Source organism: Taudactylus pleione, unplaced genomic scaffold (genome assembly GCF_031769625.1).
Source record: "Taudactylus pleione unplaced genomic scaffold, aTauple2 ptg000010l, whole genome shotgun sequence".
Taxonomy (NCBI): domain Eukaryota; kingdom Metazoa; phylum Chordata; class Amphibia; order Anura; family Myobatrachidae; genus Taudactylus; species Taudactylus pleione.
The window spans coordinates 8,303,555-8,324,366 of record NW_028284413.1 but is presented as its reverse complement, the minus strand read 5'-3'; the positions used below and the strand labels follow the sequence as shown (position 1 = coordinate 8,324,366).

The following is a 20,812-nucleotide window of genomic DNA, read 5'->3' as shown; positions in this document are numbered from 1 at the left end:
AAGATCTGAAGTTTGGGACCCTCATATCCCCTCAGGCTTTGGGCGTCATCATTCCGGAGACCTGCAAAGCTATAGTGAAAGTGCTGCAGTACCAGTTTTGCAAGGTAAGGAAAAACAACACTACGCATTTGTTTCCTGTGAAAGAAAAAAACAACTTTATTTTTTTGCAATGTAGAAAAGTATAAACAGTTTAAAGCTGGGTCAAAATTTCTGCCAATATAGCTGCAAGCGATAAGACTGTCTTTATGACAGCAGTAAAAACATTGTCATTCCAAACATGGAATACATAACACAGCAATTGTGGTTTTGAAGCAAGTCGCTATATGAATTTATAATGTAAGTGCATTTATAATGTAAAAACTGCATTATCCCCAAATTTTAACAGTCCCATACCTAGCCTGTTCTATGATATACGGTGGCTCAGATGCCGGATTGAATAGGCCAATACCCACATGGCGCAAGGACAGATTGTGGCCCCGACTTCCAACAATCTATCCATGCGCCATGTGGGTATTGACCGTGTCCAATCAGCATCATCACCACCGTATACCATAGGGCAGGTGTTGGGCTTGTTAAAATTTGGGGAGAATGCAGGCAACTACAACTACAAAAATCGAAGATTACATTTGGTAAAACCCTGTATTATCATCCGCCTCTAAAAGGGCACTATATATAGCCTGTGTTGTGGTGGGAGGGTTAGCGGATGGTGGAGTAGGCTGCACCTGGGATGGAGGCATCTCAGAGGCAGCTGGGGTAGGTGGGAAGGGTACAGAGTCGGCAATATAGGTCGCTGGGTATAGGTTGTTACCCATTGCCCTGATGAGCAACTTATACATGAGCCGCTGGAATTGATTTTGCGTTTCATCACTCATATTCCGCATGGTGCTATTAATATGAGTGGTAAAATTATCAAGATGGTCTGGGGGCCTACTTGACAGCTCTTCTGCTTGTTGCAGAAATATGTCCGCAGGATCTTTGCTTTGTGTCTTTTTCCCAGGATGTTTTCTTTTTTGCTGGGTAGGTGTTGTGGTTGGCGGTGTGCATTGGGATAAACACACATCCCCCTCACTGTCCGCAATGCAGCTTAAATCAGGCGTAGACCCCAAATGTAGTTCTTGTGTTTGAGTCTGTATTGAAAGAAAAAAGAAAAAAATTGTTCATGTTTTAACATTTGTTTTTGTTTTAATTTTTCCCTAGTTTCCTAATACAGTTGAAGAGTGGAAAACCATTGCTGAAGACTTTGAACGGCGTTGGAATTTCCCTAACTGCAGTGGAGCAATTCATGGCAAACGCATCCGCATCAACTCACCTGCCAACAGCGGATCATACTATTTCAACTACAAGGGGTACTTCAGCATCAATCTCATGGCGGTGGTGAATGCCAACTATGAGTTTGTGTTTGTAGATGTTGGCAAGAATGGCCGTGCTTCGGATGATGGGTCGTTCAAGCAGACGGCATTCTACGAGAGGCTCACCTCCAAAACTCTCAACTTGCCGTGAGTGGAGGAGACGAAGCACGGCCTAAACTTTGTTTTTGTGGCTAACGAAGCCTTCGCATTGCATGAAAATGTGATGAAGCCATATGCGCAATGGGGCTTGACATCTGTAAAGAGAATCTACAACTATCTGCTTTCTCGGGCACGCAGGATATTGCCTTTAGGATACTCAGTAACCGGTTCCGCATTTTCCACACAAGCATAAGCCTGCGTGTGGAGAAGGTAGTCTGGGTCGTGATGGCGTGCTGTGTTCTCCATAACTTTTTATGCCACAAAAACCACCCTACAAAGGGCATCAGGCACAAGTATGCCAGAAGACCAGACCTTCCGGAGGTGATTGGCCAGAGTTCATCGTTGGCAGCACCAACAATGCAAGCAACAGACACTGCACGGGCCAAATAAGTGAGAGAGGAGTATATGGCCTATTTTTATGGTACGGGAGCAGTGCAATGGCAGGAGGACTGTCTCAGATAAATCTTAAAATGAAAAAAAAAAACATGGTGTGTATGCACTCTACTTAGCAAACCAGCCTGGGACGAACCACTCGGACCTTCACCCGCCTCCTCTTCTCTCTCTCGCTAGGCCATCAGTGCAATGGACTGTCGCTGTGGTTCTTGCTCCTTTAAAAATTATATCAAAGGATAGTACCATAGGGTGGGGCGATAGACATCATCAGCAGATGCCCTGGATCATTTGGAATCCTCTACCTTTTCCGTTCTTTTATAAACACAGTGCGGAGGTTTGGGATTTTGAGGCGCACCGACTTCAGTGTTGCATCGTGGTAGAATTGGCGGCTGTATTCAACCAGTTCCTCAAACGCGATAAGTTTCTTCGCCCTATTGGAGTAATCGCGACTATTAATCGCAGTCTGCCCCATAGGCACTCCTTTGCCTCCCAATGCTCCAGGAAGCCTGTGATGAACTCGCGTTCCTGATTCATAGACATTTCTGTTGGGAAAAAAAATAAAAAATATGGACGTATACAATATTGTCCTAATTTGTAATACTTTGGAAAAAAAATATATATATATAAATAAATGAATGAGAGTGACTGTTTATACATTTAAAAGTTGTTTATGGTTTAGTTTTTAAAGTTGTTTTTGGTTTGGTTCTGTTTTTGGTTTGGTTATGTTGTTATGGTTATACATTTTTTATATCCTGATTGCATTTTATAATACATTTTGAAAAAAAATTCAGTAATTTACTTGAGTCAGTGGGTGGGCGGGCTATGCATTATACACATATAGGTGGTCAGTGGGTGGATGGGCGATGCATTATACACATAGGTGCTGAGTGGGTGGATGGGCGATGCATTATACACATATAGGTGGTCAGTGGTTGGGTCACTTTGGTGGCCAGTGGGCCAGGCATATTCATTGCTGGACAGGGTCTGCATATACATTGATGCTCAGTACAAATATACTCACCAAATTACCAGATTCCACAATCAGGTGTGCTGAACAACGTAATTGCGTCCGTCTTCCTTGAAGTCAAGATGCTGCACAAAATGGAGACTGGGCGTGTACAGGGGTATGTCAGTCAAGTGACAGAAGGGACGATAGATTGTGCATTGGATCGTGAGTACAAACACACGTACGATCCGCACCACATCGGGTCCGAGATTGGCAAATCTTGCCTGTAGCAGTCAAGATCTGAAGATGCGATGTACGACCAGCAGGGACGTGCATCGTAATCGTGAGTAGAGACTCGTGATTAGGACATATTTTACACGATCTGTCATCCCGATGTGTCGGAATCGGGCTGATCGTGTAAAATATCGCCTAGTGTGTGGGCACCTTAAGGGGGTGCGTGCTGCACCGGGTGACACAATCCGAGGGGGTGACATCCCCAAGATCGGCACACAAAAGGACTCACTCCACAAAGCCACGCCCCTTGCGCGCACACGCAAAAGAAGTCCTAACAGCTGCACCGGATGTCATCCAAATATGTGACGCCGCTGCCACTATCCATTAGGAGGTGCAGCCACCCGGAGATCCAGCACTGTCTGGCCTAACTATACACTTCTCCCACCGGGTGCAGAGAGGAGCAGCCGCTGGGAGTTCCAGCGTGGTCTGCCGCACTTACACACTACACCTGGTGGCTGCACAGAGTAACAGCCACCGTGAGATCCATCGCTGTGTGCCGCACTATGTACTAATGGAGGAACAGCCACCGGGAGATCCAGCCCTGCCTGGCCCCACTATCCACTACTTCCGGCGGCTGCAGAAGCAGCAGCCGCTGGGAGATCCAGAGCAGTCTGCCCCACTGTGCACTACACCCGGCAGCTGCAGAGAGGAGCAGCCGCCGGGGAGTTTCAGCGCTGTCCTTGCCTCACTGTGACATTACTATGGATGGTTTTCAGCCATCAGCCATCGATGTCTGTACCATCGATGGCCAATAGTACCTACAGTATACCATAAAAGTTGCTATTTATATGGTATACTGGGCTTCAAAAAATTGTGTTCAATAAGTTATTATATATATATATATATATATATATATATATATATATAATGTCCAGTGGTGTCACTAGGTGGGTGCGGCCCGCACCGGGTGTCACCCTTCAAGGAGGTGACATCAAGAAGAGCAGCACATCATACCCGCGGGCCGCACACCCACGGAACCACCGCCGGCACCGACCATGAGCTGCTGGAGCCGGAGACTGTCTGTGCTGTTCCCAATTCCTGCTGGTCCGTCTGTCCTGCCGCTGGTCCGTCCTCTGCTCTGCCCGCCGCCGGGTATCAGCTGCTGTTGCAGTGCTGCACATTCTCAGTCTCACCACGCCCGGCGTCCAGAGCCACACACAGGCACAGAGAATCTCTGTGCCGTGTGTGGCTCTGGACGCCGGCCGCAATGACGTCATCGCGCATGCCGGCTCCGCAAGTAATTCTGGGAGCCGCTCAGCCTGTAGAAGGAGGAGGAGGAGGGACTACGGGCCTGCTGTAAGCGCGCTGCAAAGTGTAAGAGGGACGTCTCAAGTCAAGTGCGCACCCCACCCAGACAGACCCAGTGCAGGCCAGCAGGTCGTGAGGAGAGGCAAGTACTGACTGACTGCACAGGACAGGGGGTACTGTATAAGGGGCATTACTGGGGTACTGTATAAGGGCACTATAGGGGGCACTGCATAAGGGGCGCTACTTGGCGTACTGTATAAGGGGCACTACTGGGGGCACTGCATAAGGGGAGCTCCTGGGGTATTGTATAAGGGGCACTGCATAAGAGCACTACTGGGGGAACTGTATAAGGGCACTACTGTCTGGAGGCACTCCTGGGCGCACTGCATAAGAGGAGCTCATGGGGGTATTGTATAAGGGGCACTATTGGGGGCACTGCATAAAGGGCACTACTGGGGGCACAGCATAAAGGGCTATAATACAGAGGGCATTGCATAATAGGCTCTAATACAGGAGGCATTGCATAAAAGGGGTACTACTAAGGGGGGAACTGCATAATGGGCACTACTACTGGGGGCATTGAATAAGGGGCACTACTACTGTGGACATTGTGTATAAAGGTCAATAATGTGGTCATTGTGTAAAATGGGCACTACTGTGTGTCAGAACATAAACGTAAACGGTGTAATGTGAATCAGGGGCACTATGTGCAGTGTAATGTGGATAAGATTGTGCTACTGTGTGGCGTAATTTGAATTGGGGATAGTATTGTATGACCATGCCCCTTTCTTTCAAGATCATGCCCCTTTTTTGCACCACACACCTTAGGCCAGTGTTGGCTAACCTTGACACTCCAGCTGTTATGGAACTACATAACCCAGCATGCACTGCTACAGTTTTGCTATTAGGGAATGCTAAAACTGTGGCAGGGCATGCTGGGATATATAGTTCCACAACAGCTGGAGTGTCAAGGTTAGCCAACACTGCCTTAGGCGCACGCTGTCCTTTTATTGATAAATCGCCGGGGGAGGGGGGGTTGTTCCACTACGTCTCTAGGACCACTTTAAGCACTGCTACCCAGAATATCGGGCGTGGCATCATCACGCCCGCCGAGTGCGCCTGGCATTCTGGGAGGAGCACAGTGTGACTGCTGGACTGGTAAGGGGGAAGAGTTCGCGGAGCTGCGCACCTTAGTCCTGATTTTTTTTTTGGTGGAGAGGGTCACCGTGCATTTACAGCACCGGGTGACACCAACCCTAGTGACGCCTCTGTATATGTCCTTGACCTAATTCGGTGATACAAAAAGACATTTTATGAGCGTTTTTTTGGAAAAATATTAGCCAGTTAAGTGGTTTAGCGCCTGATTCAGCAGTGGATGGATAATCGGTAATCTGTGTAAATACTAGAATCTACGTCCTCTGCTGAATCAGACCCTAATCCTTTAGGATTAGTATTTTCGTCTCAAAGGAATTAGTATAAAATTGTAGCGTAATGCAAGAAAAAGTCAAGTTGTATGGCGAGGCTATGTAGCAGAATTTGTTGCACGCCAATTAGGGCTATTTGGTGGAATATGGGTATAGGCATGTTATTTATTTATTTATTTTTTATATATAAACACATATACATATATACAGTATATATATATATAATATAAATTTCTCCATCAGTTCATGTTTATTGGAACTGCTAAAGTGTTTACTGACCACCGGACTCAGGCTGATATTAATTGCTGTAGGATTCCAGTGAGGAACGTGGGCAGCTCTCTGAACATTCAAGGAAGAAATAGGAAGTTGCCTACTCCCCAGCTGCCAGGCTAGACAGAGTGTAAGTGTGATTGCGGCTGCACCCCTTGAGCCACCATTGTCAGGCACTGTACAAAAAATTATACAGAACTCCAATGATTTTGTCCTCTGGTATAAAAGTTGTATTATATATATACTGTGTGTGTGTGTATGTATGTATATATATATATATATATATATATATATATATATATGTATGTATGTATATAAGGGGTGTGCTCGGACACTTTTCCTGTTCTGGATCTTTCTTCGTGTTTTGGATCTCGATTGCTTTTGCCAAAACCACCCTTCCGTGTTTTGGGTTCTGGGTTTTGTGTTTTGGATCTGTATTTTTTTGGGAAAAAAGCATAAAAACAGCTAAAATCACAGAATTTGTGGGTTTTTCTGCTCCTATGCTATTATTAACCTCAATAACCTTAATTTCCACTAATTTCCAGTCTATTCTGAACACCTCACAATATTGTTTTTAGGCCAAAAGGTTGCACTGAGGTAGCTGGATGACTATGCTAAGCGACACGAGTGGGCGGCACAAACACATGGTCCATCTAGGAGTGACACTGCAGTGGCAGACTGGATGGCAGTTTGAAAAACTAGGCCCCAAACAGTACATAATGCAAAGAAAAAAAAGAGGTGCAAAATGGAATTGTCCTTGGGCCCTCCCACCCACCCTTATGTTGTATAAACAGGACATGCACACTTTAACAAACCGATCATTTCAGCGCCAGGGTCTGCCACACGACTGTGACTGAAATGATTGGTTCGTTTGGGCCCCCACAAAACAAGCTGGCAATTAATGTGTCCCTGCACAAACTGGCTCTACGGAGGCAAGATGTCGTCCTCATCCACCGATTCCTCACCCTCTTCAGTGCTGTGTACATCCTCATCCTCACAGAGTATTAATTTTTCCCCGCTGGAATCCACCACCACAGGTCCCTCTGTACTTTCTGGAGGCTGGTCTCCCTGGAAGAATTGATAATTCATTTTGATGAACATCATCTTATCCACATTTTGTGGAAGCAACCTCCTACGCCTTTCACTGATACGGTTCCCGGCTGCACTAAAAACTCTTTCGGAGTACACACTGGAGGAGGGGCAACTTAGATAAAATAGAGCCAGTTTGTACAGGGGCCTCCAAATTTCCTCTTTTTCCTGCCAGTACAGGTACGGACTGTCTGACATGCCTACTTGGATGCTGTCACCGATGTAATCCTCCACCGTTCTGTCGATGGTGACAGTATCGTATGCAGTGACAGTAGACATGTCAGAAATTGTTGGCAGGTCCTTCAGTTCGGAACCAGATGTCCAAACCAGCCCTTGACTTATGACACAGGTGCACGCTTGGCGCTGCTACTTTGTTGATGCACGTGCGGCTACTGCGCACGCAGGGCCTGATTCAGACCCGCTCGCGAGCGCTGAGCGCTCGCAAGCGGGTCGATGGTGCCCTAGTGCGCATGCATACGACGGAGGGAGCCCCGTTGTGCGCATGCGCGAGACCCGAATAACAACGGGGTAGCCGTCGTTATGGGTCTCGCACCAAAGGGTGCGTGCTGTCGATGTTGATTGACAGCACGCCCCCTTTGGTTGGCGTGCCGGGGGCGTGGCTGCCAGATGGAGGCGTTCCCATGGGAATGCCTACCGTCTGGGTCCGGCCCCACTGACATCACTAGTGATGTCAGTGGGAGTGATTTTGGCTCTGATAGAGCCAAAATCACTCCAGGGCTTGCGGTCACCGAGACCCTACCGCAGGGTCTCGTCGCAAGCCCGATGGTCGCGATGGTCTTGACCATCGCGACCATCATAATGGACACTCGCATAAGCTGTGGGTGGTCACCCACAGCTGTGCGAGCGGCCAGGAGGCCGCTCCAAGTTTAGGTAGGAGGGCCCTGATTCAGAGCGAGCGCTCTGGTCAGAGCGTCCGGCTCTGAATCAGGCCCACAATTCACAAACACAGAAAATTTTTTATTTTTTTATTTTTTTTGGAGTGCACTTTGGGGGTTACAGCACCCTTTAATGGACGAGCCAGCCAGCCCTTGATTTATGACACAGGCGCACGCTTGGCGCTACTTTGTTGATGCACGTGCGGCTACAGCGCACACAATTCACAACACAGAAAAGAAGAATTTGAAAAAATTTTTGGAGTGCACTTTGGGGGTTACACCACCCTTTAACAGACTTATGACACAGGCGCACGCTTCTCGCTGCTCCTTTGTTGATGCACGTGCAACCACAGTGCACACAATTCGCAAACACAGAAAATTATTTTTTATTTTGTTTGGAGTGCACTTTGGGGGTTACACTACCCTTTAACAGACGAGCCAGCCGGCCTTTTACTTATGACACAGGTGCACGCTTGGCGCTACAATACTTTGTTGATGCACGTGCGGCTACTGCGCACACATTTCACAAACACAGAAAAAAAATTTCATTTTTTTTGGAGTGCACTTTGGGGGAGCACCCCTGATGGACAGATCACCCCCTGGACAACACTATAGCACCCCTTTAGGACTACAGCCTTTATGGGACACTGCACACCACAGTCCAGCCGGCCCCTATAGACTTTGGAGTGGACATAGCCCCTATGGACAACTGACTGCACAACACAGCCCAGCCAGCTCCTAGGGACAACAGCAGCACAACACAGCCCAGCCAGCTCCTATGGACAACAGCAGCACAACACAGCCCAGTCAGCCCCTATGGACTGACTGGACACAGCCCCTATGGACAACAGCAGCACAACACAGCCCAGCCAGCCCTAGCTCCCACCCTCCCTTTTCACTGACCACAGCCGGAGTGAAAAATGGCGCCGACGCGGGGACCTTTTAAAGAATCCAAAACCCGGAAGGCGGGATGATGACGTTTTGCCTCGATTTGAGAGCCGAGTCAGGTGGGAAAACCCAAGCCGGACTCTGTTCTCGACTCTGATCGGGGGGGTTCGGATTTCAGAAATCCGAACCTGCTCATCCCTAATAAATATATATATATTAAACTTTAGCCTGTTCCATCAGTTATTGAAACTTGTACAGTATATGCTAAGGAACAGCAGTGGCTTCTAGCCTCTTGGATGAGAGGGGCTGCCACTGCCTGTGCTGTCAGCACTAGTCCAGAGAGGAGGAGACAGTCCCGGGCCGGCCGTATCCCAGTGTCTGCGCAATGGGGGAACGGTGGTGGGACTGCCCATGGACAAAACACTGACTTCTAGGGACCGCATCAGTTGCAGCCCCTAGAAGCTGTTTAGGGCTGCGCTGAAAGAAAGAGGAGCAGCTTCCTACTGGAAGCATGCTCTCTGTTAATCACAGCCCAGACTAGCAGTCTCAGGGGGACTAAAACACCTTGCCTTGGGACTGCCTGTCCTGTGTGTGACTGGCAGGTTCCACTTACAATGGGAGGTCACTGCCAGTCACAGTGTAGCAAGTGCAGTCACAGACGGCAACTGGCTCACTGAGGTGGCGGATATTACTGGGGGGGGGGGATCATTATCTATGTCATGTAGTGACATTACCATACGGTATTTTATACAATAAGCAAAGTGTGGGGCTCCATCACCTACCATAATACTCCCCCTCCCCGCTCTTACATTGCATGATAAAACAGGACTAATTTACATAATTTAACATTTCCATTTCAAGTACAACAACTAACGGTCCACACCAAATGCTCTCCTTTCCCAGCCACCGTACCTGCCATTCCGCCACATGCGCTCATTTATATTTCCTGGTGCACCATTGCTTACCTTCCTCTAACATCAACTCAAACACTCTTCTTACATCCGTCCCAAAATGCCGGATGTGATGACGTCACGCGGCTCAGTGTATCTGTGATAGAACACACAGTATGGCTGGCCTGTGTTGTCCTCTGTATTTTATGGCGGTCATTGTGTGCATGTTACTCATGGCAATGCTTTTTGTATTGCGTGACGGTCACATGAATGTTTGGTGTATTCTAAATTTGCAACAGTGGTGGGATTAGCGTCCCCCCCCCCCCAATAGCCAATCCAGCCCCAGGCTTGCCAGCCAGTGGTGGTTTCTAAAAATACGGGGAACAAAATGTGTAGGGTTCCACCGTATTTTAGAAACCAACACCAGGCTGCAGGGACTAGTGCTGGTTTTAAATATAGGGGGCAAAAACGACGTGGGGTACCCCCTAATTTTAAGACCAGCACCAGACCCAACCGACCGGGGTGTAATGCCACAGCCCAGAGACCCAATCACCGGGGCTCCAGGTCCAAAGCATTACACCCCAAGTCGGTCAGCGCAAGCCGGTGATCTCGGGGGAGTTGGGGACCCCCAAAAAAGGGTCCCCCCTCTCCCGAGCACCACAGGCTTACGCTGAAGCCTGGGCCTCATCCCCATACCCCTGGAGCGGTGGGTATGGGGGTAATAGGGGGGCCAAATAATGTAACACTATGGTACTTTACAGTGGAACTACAAGTGGCAGCATGCCTGCCATTTTGCACTACAAGTGCCAGCAGACATGCGGCACCTGTAATTTCACTGTAAAATAAATAGTTAAAAAAAGACAAAACACACACCGTGCCCAGTATAAGTTTATTACATACACCTACCCATTCACACATACTTACCTATACCAGAAGTTTCTGTCCCCTTCTCCAGTAGAGATCCTTAAAACTTGGCCCTGTAAGAAAGATTTCATACTCACCTACATCCAGCGCTGCTCTCCGCAGTAATCCATGGGATTTAAAAAAAACAAAACGCATTTAGCCGATCCACGCAACACAGCTATCTGTATGTATGTTGCCACACATACAGATAGCTCCCGAATGCCAGCTGACGGCACTTCACGGGGCATTGCAGTCCCGTCAGCCAATCAGCGGCAGCTCTGACCGTAGAGCGCCCGCTGATTGGCTCCGGCAACTGACAGTTCCCACGCGGGTGAGTCCGCCCACGTGGGAACTGTCAGTTGCTGGAGCCAATCAGCGTGCAGTGACAATGCCCCTTAGCACTATGTCAACACCTGGAATGGATTCCAAAATCCTAAGCAACCTTACATTTGTTGTAACTACAAGGACAACTGATGTGTCAACTTTCAGACGTAGTCCTACACAATATACGAACAATACAACCATCATAAACCAAACGTCAGCACTGACAACACCCACCACCAATATATCAACATCATATGCTGTCAGCAATCTTAATGCAATTTCTGTAAATGTAACTACTGCAACTACAACTGTACTGCCAGCAGCAAGCCTCAATTCTACAACACATACTACTAACAGATCCTCAAAATTACAAACAACTTCCATAATAGGTTCTACGTCTAGTAGCAGCCTTTTACCTTTTGTCAATGCAAGTACCACTATCAGAACAACAGGACTGTCCCCTCTTAGCAGCATCATACCAACATCTGGTACAGACTCTAATGCAAGCAGCGGCTTCACAACATCTGTGTTAAATGCCAACATTACCACTAGACCAACTGATATGCCAACATCAGGCAATCGCACATCAACTTCTATTGTAATTTCTAATTCCACCAGCAATCTTCCATCTGTGACTAATGATAACAACTACAAAAGCTGCAGCAATTACTGATGGTAGTAGAAGTACCAAAATGAATGAGACCAGTGCTATCACCCTGAGACACAGAACTACAACATCAGCGCCTAGCTACACAATAGCAACATCAGATATCATTCCAAGCACTGTAGGAAACCTTACAACATTTGTTGTGAGTGCAAAAACAACCTTTCAAACAACTATGATGACAACACTTTCCACCACCTTTTTGCCTGGGAATGTCCCTAATTGGCCTTACAGTACCAGCAACCAACAACAGAACCAGCACAATTACAACACAATATGTGACCACATCTGATAGGAGCTATCCTCTTACATTTGGAAGTGGATCTTTTAATTCAACAAACCCCACGTCCGTAACTGGAATTACTTTTAATGTCAGCAAGACATCTGCTATGATTGCAATTGTCACCAACCAATCTGCTACAGTAACTGGACCAAGCACTGTTATATCAGCAACCAGAACAACCTTAAGCTCCCAAAATTATTCACAATCCGTTACACCATTGAGCAGCACAAGTACAGTTAGCCCAATGGCATCACCATCTCCAAGCAGTATGCTGCCTACTTTCTCCACAGGAGGTAAGAAATTGTTGCATAACTATTTCAATAGAATAGAATATCAAAAGAAATGACAACCTTTTTGTAACTTAATGATCCTAAACTCTAAGATTAACATTTTTAGATATGAACCATGAAGATAAAATGCATTGTTCAGTGATAACTGCACATTCTTCTACTACACCTGTGTTAAAAAGTAGATTTTTCTACCTCAGTCCTAGAAGGAGATTCAATTTAGTACGATGTTGAATAGCTCTGAAAAGGAGTTCCTGAAACTATTCAACTGACCACACTGTAAACTCCCGACTAGAGGATTTCTGCTTGTACAATCCTGATGTATGAGCAGAAATCCGACTAGACTAGGGCAGCCATGCTGTGTTCCGGCTCACTAACAGCATTGCAGCCGGCACTTGAGTCGGAGAATGTTGGTTACCACCACTTAACACCCGGCTTAAGGCGAAGTAACCGGCATCTCCCACCTAAGTGCAAGGCTCGATGGTGAGAATTGAATAGCTCCGGGAACTCCTTCCCGGCGCTATTCATATCGCGCTGAATTGAATCGCCTCTTAGAGACAGCCAAAGTCACTTCCCCGTTTTAGGACAGTGGGCCTGATTCAGAGTTGTACATTATGCTGATGTTGTCACAGGTAAGTGACTTTTTGCTAACACCTAGCTGTAGTTTAAGGCAGCATGTCGCAATGTCTCAGTGATCACATGATCCTGAATAGAGCTCTGCGATCCATTGGCGTTCCTGAGTGGAGTTAGGGAGATTGCCAAAAGTAATGGTTTATTACTACCAGCACTGAAAGGGTAAATCTTAAAAAGAAAGTGGTACAAGTGCAGGTTAGAACAGAAATATCACTCCAATTAGGTTGAAATTGACAGTATGGTATTTATTTATAAAGCACAATAAATAAAAACTGTACTTGCTTTAAATACAACAGTCCTTGTACAGATGGGTGCCAACATAATCCACGAGGAACCCTGGTTATGCAGGAGAAACATGTTGGAGAGGATTGTCGCACAAGGTACATCAGATCACACACGGGAGCTCATTCAGACCCGCTCGCTAGATGCGTTCGCTGGCACCCAGCGTATGCAAATCCAGCGCACGCCCAGCAAGGCAGGCGATCACATGGAAAGGCATTAGCACGCCCACTATTTCTTGGCGTGCGATCACTTTGTGTATGCAGACGCCCACCAGCCATTCATAAGACGCCCACTTGAGCACGTCATCTCCTGGAAGTGCATGAAACCACTGGTACATCGAGCACCATCGGATGCGATCGCAGTACTTGAGGTTGACTATACTCTGCCTCAAGCACTGCGATCACTTCAGTGTGAATACAACCAGGTGACGTGTACTATGACGCTGCCTGTTAATTATGCACGCCTTTGAAACGGCATTGAGATGCTCAGGCACGCCTGCGTTCGTATGTCCACTCCCCCATTTCTAGCAGCCAGACCCTGTCACCACCCACAAACGGCTTCTTCTGTCACTCACTCTGGTAGGCAGTCTATGCGCAACTAGCGATCGCTTCACAATCTTTTGCAGTGGTTCGCGTAGGCGCATTGCGATGCATGCGCAGATTGAAATATTGGCCAGCTACGAGCGAACGCATCCGGGTCTGAATCAGCTCCGCAGACCTACTAAGTAATGAATAGAAATAAAGGAAGTTCTTGGAAAAACCCCACTAAGTGCAACGTGTCCACAGCCGCACACAGAACTACTGAATGCAGCCTGTCCTTGACTGACAGAAGACACAGCAAGAGGTGGATGATTTCACTGTCTGCTGAGTATCTGAGGTCTGTGTGAAAAGGGACGATTTATCGAGTACAGCTATTTCCTAGCCGCACACATACCTACAAACGAGGCGTCAAAGCCACAGTGCCTAAGCCACAGAGTCTAAAGCTAGGCACACACTACACGATATGTCACCCGTTCCAGTGGTTCGGGCCAACATCGTCCATGTCGGCCAGTGTGTATGCACTATAACCAACCATGCACACTCCCAGCCTACATGCTGCTCAAACTGTCAATTTGATAAATGACCCCATGCTTGTGGAAGTATCGGAGGCCATTTTACAGAGATAGTTGATCTGAGTATCCCAGGACTTATTCGAGGAGTCAATGTGCATCAGATGTGGTGTCAGTGGTGGTGTGTCCTTATGGGATCATCTGATTTATTGCAGCAATCTGAGTCTACTTTAATTTTATATGCTGTGATATCACTGCCTCTTCCCCTGTGTATGAATCCGCCAATACACTAAGGGCCCGATTCAGACCCATTCGCTAGGCTGCGTTCGCATGTAGCCTGCCGATTTTTGCAGTGTGTGCATGCGTATAAGATGCAGTGGGCGTGCGCGAACTAGTCCATGCGATCGGGAAGCCTTCACTTGCGGCACATAGCCGCCTCACTAGAGTGAGTGACAGGACAAGCTGTTTGTGGGTGGTGACGGGATGGTCGATGGAAATGGGGGGTGGTGCGAACACAGGGGTGTCTGAGCGTCTTAATGCCTTTACAGAGGCATGCATAATTAAGACGCAGCGTCATTATACACGTCACATGTCTGATTTACACACTGAAGCACTCGTAGTACTTGCGGTAGGGTATGGGCAACCACAAGTGCTGCGAATGGGTCCGATGGTACCGATTGTTGCATACACTTCCTGGAGATGACGTGGGAAAGTGGGCGTCATAAGACAGGCTGATGGGCGTCTAAATACACACCGCTATCGTACGCCAAGACATAGTGGGCGTTCAAATGCCTTGCCGTGTGATCGTGGGATTTGCATACTTTGGCTGCGTGTGCGAACGCATCTAGCGAGCGGGTTTGAATCGAGCCCTAAGTGCATTTGTGCAGAATAAGCCTGCAAACCTTTGAGTCGCTGTCTGTCTGTTTCGTTAGACACGGCGACCTGCTTCAGAAAGTTGACGGAGAAAGACATTTAAGTATGAATTCTTCCATTATTGTAGGTATATGATTGAACTCCCCAATACACAGACTTTGATATGTATTAATGTTCCTTTACTCCATTCCTAATTAGCAATCGATTAGAATAGAATACAATGACTATTTTTATGTTTATTTGTAAATTCAGCCCCTTCCGTACAGCGAATTGCTGCAGATGTGATGATGCCACAGTCGGCAGATTTCCTTCAGGTGACATCTACAACACCAAGTGGTCTGTCAGTAACTGCTACAAATAAACCTGTCTACACATCTTTGATGACTATGGATAATGGCACACGTAATTTCCAAAGTAGCCCAGGTATTGTTCATTTTTGACTAATACATTTAAGGTCATGGCATGGACATTTATCATACCAAATGATTTTGTAGCACCCTTTCTTCTGTTAGTTTTGATACAAGATTTCATTAATTAGAATTATTCTCCATCTCCCACAGGATCTAGTGTCCAGAGTAGTAGTAAGGCAGTGGCCACACCAACCATATGGACCAGTTCATCAGGAAATACCAGCAGCTTGGTCAATAGCAATCTAACAAGTGGAGTATCAGGTATCTAACCTATGAATTGGTGTGGTTCATTAGATAGACACTAAAAATGTCGACAGTGTGTAGGTCGACACACAAAAGTTTGACATGGATGTAGGTCGACATGTACAAAGGCAGACAGTGTCAAAAGGTCAACATGGGAATGGTCGACACAAATCTGATCGACAAATTTTTTTTTCTAACCCTAATCTTCACCCTAACCCTCCCCTTGGTGCCTAACCCTAACCGTCCCTCCAAGTACTTGAACCTAACCGTTGGGGTAAGTGCCTAACGCTAACCATCCCTCCTAGTCCCTAACCGTCGGGGTAAGTGCCTAACCCTTACTGTCCCTAGCAAAAAAAAAAAAAAGGTCAACCATTCTTATGTCGACCTTTCCAATGTCAACCTTTTGTACCTGTCCACCTACCCCATGTCAACCTTTTGTGTATCAACTCTTTGTACCTGTCAACCTATTGTCCCTGTCAACCTATTGACTGTCAACCATCTGGTGTCGACATATTGCTTGTCGACCTTTTTACTGTTGACCTTTCATTCAGAACTCCCTATTATTAATGCTTCCATAATGAATGCATTCATACAACATAAAGGGGCCTTAATGTCTTGTGTCTTATATATTTCCCATTAGCAGTGCTTGTAAAAAATATTGAAATATTTTCTCACTACTGTACATCAATATATTGCTGTTTTTTATTTGATAATAGTGCCCCTCATTGGAAAGTAAAATTCAGTACAGGTTTATAGTTTATTTAATATATGTAGTATAATTTGGTACAATATTTATTTAATGTTGATTGCATTCTAGGTCCTACAGTATCCCAAATCCTGAGTAATGCAAAAGAATCTGTTCCATCAACACCAGGGACCATTTCATCGGGAAACAGCAGCATCTCCTTTCGTACTCCTCTTGGAGCAACAGGTACAGTATCTTTAGTGTGCCAATAACCCCTTTGACAACAAAAACAATAACACAGTAATACTGCACAAGCTTGCCAGATTGTCCGTGAGACTCCTGAATTTCAGACGCCTCTCCTGTATGAGTGGCTATGTAGATAGATAATATATATAAAAATCATATATAATATATAACACAGCCGAAATCTCTCCCACTGACATCACTCGTGATGTCAGTGGGGCCGCCCCCAAACGGAGGCGTTCACATGGGAACGCCTCCGTTTGGGCAGCCACTCCCCTGGCCCGCCCACGAAAGGGGGCCTGCTGTCAATCGACAGCACGACCCCTTTGGTACGAGACCCGGAGCGACGGATTGCCCGTCGCTATCCGGGTCTCGCGCATGCGCACGACGGAGCCGGCTCCGTTGTGCGCATGCGCTCTGGGCCACCATCAACCCGGTTGCGAGCGCTCAGCGCTTGCGGCCGGGTCTGAATCAGGCCCTTAGCGAGTGGACATGTGTGAGCTTGGCTTCAGCTTGAAATATGCAATCTCCAGTCATCAAGGACTCCCCACCCCCCATAATTGTTTTCTCTGCACAGAACTGACCTCCGAAGCCACCCAGAACACATTTCTATATCTGCCCTCTACATGGTGTAACCTTGAAGCTAAATTTCAGAGCCACTTGCCATTGATTTGAGATTTCCCATTCACCTGATCCTCCTAGACTCACCAGACTCTGGTAAAGTTTGGTTGTCTACTCTATCGCTTCAATTTGTGCCCAACCACCCCAGTACTGATAAAGCTATGGCTGCTTTCTCGGCAATCAGGCCGGCATGCTGCGTGTAACTACTGTTGGGACTCTGGGCCTGATTCAGCAAGGAACGCAGTCACTTATATGCAGGCAATCGGTCTATTGTTGCGTTCTGCACAATCATATGCATCGCAGTGCGCGTGCGCAAACTAGATAATTGCAAAGGGAATTGCAATTGCAGAGGCCACGCAGATCCAAAGTGATTGACAGGAAGTGCTGTTTGTGGGTGGTGACAGGCGGTGGTCGGGCGAACACAGGCGTGCCTGTGCGTTAGAACGCCGTTGCAGTGGCGTGCGTAAATATGCCACTGCAATGACCTAAGGAGTGTGAGGTCTCATAGCGTGCATGGCTGTTAGCAATTGCTGAGTATATAATGGTGCATACACACGGAACGACCGTCAGCGATAACGATATCCCAGGTGTGCTGGATGATTGATATCGATCATCCAGCACACCTTCAATCCACCAATGATGACCAGCGACGATCGCGGGTCCCTATAGTAACCTGGTCGATATCGACCAGGTTGGCCTGCATGCACGGTCGATGAACAATATCTTTATCGTCCAAATGTGCCCACGCATCGCAGGTCGTTGGTGAGTTGGATGCACCGAATAATGCACGATATGAACGATATGCATTTTAATCATACCGTGTGTACGCACCTTTAGGTATGAGCTTGTGCAATTGCTGCGTATGGGTCCGATGATACTCGATGTTACCGATGTTTTAGCTCTGCTAAAAGTCCCATTGCATACTAAACTCCCAGGAGAATAATAGCAGGTGATATAGGCCCTCATTCAGAGCCACTCGCTAGCGGCAGTACGCTCGTTCCGAGCGATGTTCGCACATCTGCGCATGCGTACGGATCGTTATACGCATGCGCGAACCAGTCAGTGCGGCCGAAATTCATGTGCTCGCAATATAGCGAATGCCTGCTATTTTGAGTGACAGAATGAGGCGTATGTGGGTGGTAACAGGGGAAGGTGCTTGAAAATGGGGAGTGGAGATCCGAACGCAGGCGTGCTTAAAGGTCAAAACGGGCGTTTTATGGGTGTGCATAATTAATACAGCAGCGTCATTGACCACGTCACTGGGTTATTTTATAGCCAGAACTGCTCGCAAGATTGTGGTAGCAAAAACCAACCACAAGAATAGCGAGCAGTTCATACGCTGGTCGATGTACTCGATTAATCTAATAAATAGCGGACATGACGTATGGTGCGAGCGGCCAGGGGGCGTTTTTAACAAATAACCGAGCGTATGTTTTGCTCGCTCGTTCAGACTTAGAGGTGTGAACAGACTGCAATTTGCGAACGGATCATTTGAATAGCCACCCCTTGTTTTTGAACGAACGACCGCAAATAGCGAACGGCTCTGAATCAGGCCCATAGCCATGAGTGTGATTGTATGCACAGATTAGCAATGAGAAAGTTGTTACATGTGTGTTAAAGCAGAGGTACTCTTGTATTGCATATTTTAAAATAACAGTTTAAAGGGACTATGAATTAATAGTTTAATAGAAAGTGTTTTTTTAATTATTTTTATTTAACATTTATTCACATGTCATTACTATTATTTTGTAACTTAAACATGTTTTTTTCTTTGAATTACTTTACATGTATACCTTCATTGTCTTATTCGAAATATGATTGTTTACAAACTATGATTTGTATGTGGTTATAATGTAGTGTGTTATATTGCAGCAGTTGTATACCCAAAACACCACAGGGTGGTCCTGCTGTATAAGGACTTCATACATATTCATGTGGGGCCTATGTGGATTTTTTGCAAAGCATGAAAGTATAATTATTTTCATGTGGGGGCTGTGGTTTTTTTTATGCGTAGCCTACGGGGGTTAATTAGTTAGATGCTGGGTTACCCCCGGTGACTAATTACCGTCAAAAATCCCCGCTGCGCGGGGAAAGGCTGTGCAATCAAATAGCTTTTTTCTGTCGCCGAAAAATTGGGATTATTTCACAAGGGGCGCCAAAATTTATATTCGCTTACCAAAAAAATTAGACTCGGGCCGACACTGGGTGCCGAGCTGCAGTGGTGACACTGGTTCCCCATGCTCCTTCAGCTGAAGGACTGCAACTCCGCCTCTGAGTCCACCTCCCCGGCATAGCATAGGTAGGGCCCCGGCCATGCTGCTGCTGCTATACTGTGTGTGTGACCTCTCCCCGGGGTGTGACCACTGCTAGCAGCAGCAGTTCAAACACAGAGCAGCAGGTTAATTCCAGGGCCTGGATATCGGGGGGACCCAGCCGATGGGCCCTAGGCGGGAGCCTAGGCTGCCTAATGGTAAATCCGGCCCTGCATCTGATATATATGTGTATATATATATATATATACACATACACACATACGTAATTGCATATATATATATACAGTATGGGATGTAGTCAGCACCCCGGCGTGCGGGATGCCAACAGCCGAAATACCAGTGCCGAAATCTTGACAGCGTCGGGATACCGGCACCAGAATCCCGGCCACCGGCATCCCAAAAGTAAGTATCGGGTGTTAGGGGGGGTTAGGTTTAGTGTGCGGGGAGGGGGAGGTTAGGTTTAGACTCTCGGGGTGAGGTTAGGTGTAGGCATTGGGGAGGCAGGGTTAGGTTTTTGGGTGCAGGGAGGGGGAGGTTAGGTTTAGGAACATGGGGGGGGGTTAGGGTTAGGCACCAGGGAGGGAGACTTAGGGTTAGGGGTAAGGTGAGACTGTCGGTATTCTGACCAGCGGCATCCTGTTTCTGGGATCTCATACCCAGCCCATACATATATATATATATAGCGTTCCCGCTACACGCCCCCTTTTCCGATGACCACGCCCCCTTCTCGGTCGCGCGCGCGCACAGGCATGCCCTCTCTAGCTCCGGCGCCCTGCCTCCCGCCGGAGCTAGAGGGAACACTATATATATACTGTATATATATCACACACATACTGTGTATATATATATATATATATATATATATATACTTCATTTAATAAGTGTAGTGGCGGTCATTAGTAAAGTATAAATATATATAAATATATATACAGTATAGTATCAAGATTATTTGTATAAAAAGAAACCCACAGCATTATATAATGATACTATGTATGCATGCATGTGTTTATATTATATTTAAAGGTATATTTATTAGGAGTCCTCTATTAATTGGAGGAAGGTTGGCTGAGGGGTTGGCCCTAAGGTGGCTGGTGCTTGTCCATTTATAAAAATGGTTTGAGGCTGCCAACTGACAGGTAACTTTTTAGCCAGTTTAGATGCCCAGAAGATCTGTAAAGCTGGATGCCCTGTATT

The 20,812-nt window shown here is 46.8% G+C and overlaps 1 protein-coding gene across 1 annotated transcript in view; it reads left to right on the top strand.

Moving 5' to 3' along the window:
* Positions 1-20,812, top strand: part of LOC148542670 (palmitoyltransferase ZDHHC20-B-like) — a 70,154-nt gene that overhangs the window by 31,865 nt on the left and 17,477 nt on the right. The window contains exons 3-5 of the mRNA XM_088467457.1: positions 15,396-15,566; positions 15,704-15,814; positions 16,614-16,727. Of these exons, the coding sequence (XP_088323583.1) occupies positions 15,396-15,566; positions 15,704-15,814; positions 16,614-16,727 (396 nt within the window). The remainder of the gene's footprint in view (positions 1-15,395; positions 15,567-15,703; positions 15,815-16,613; positions 16,728-20,812) is intronic.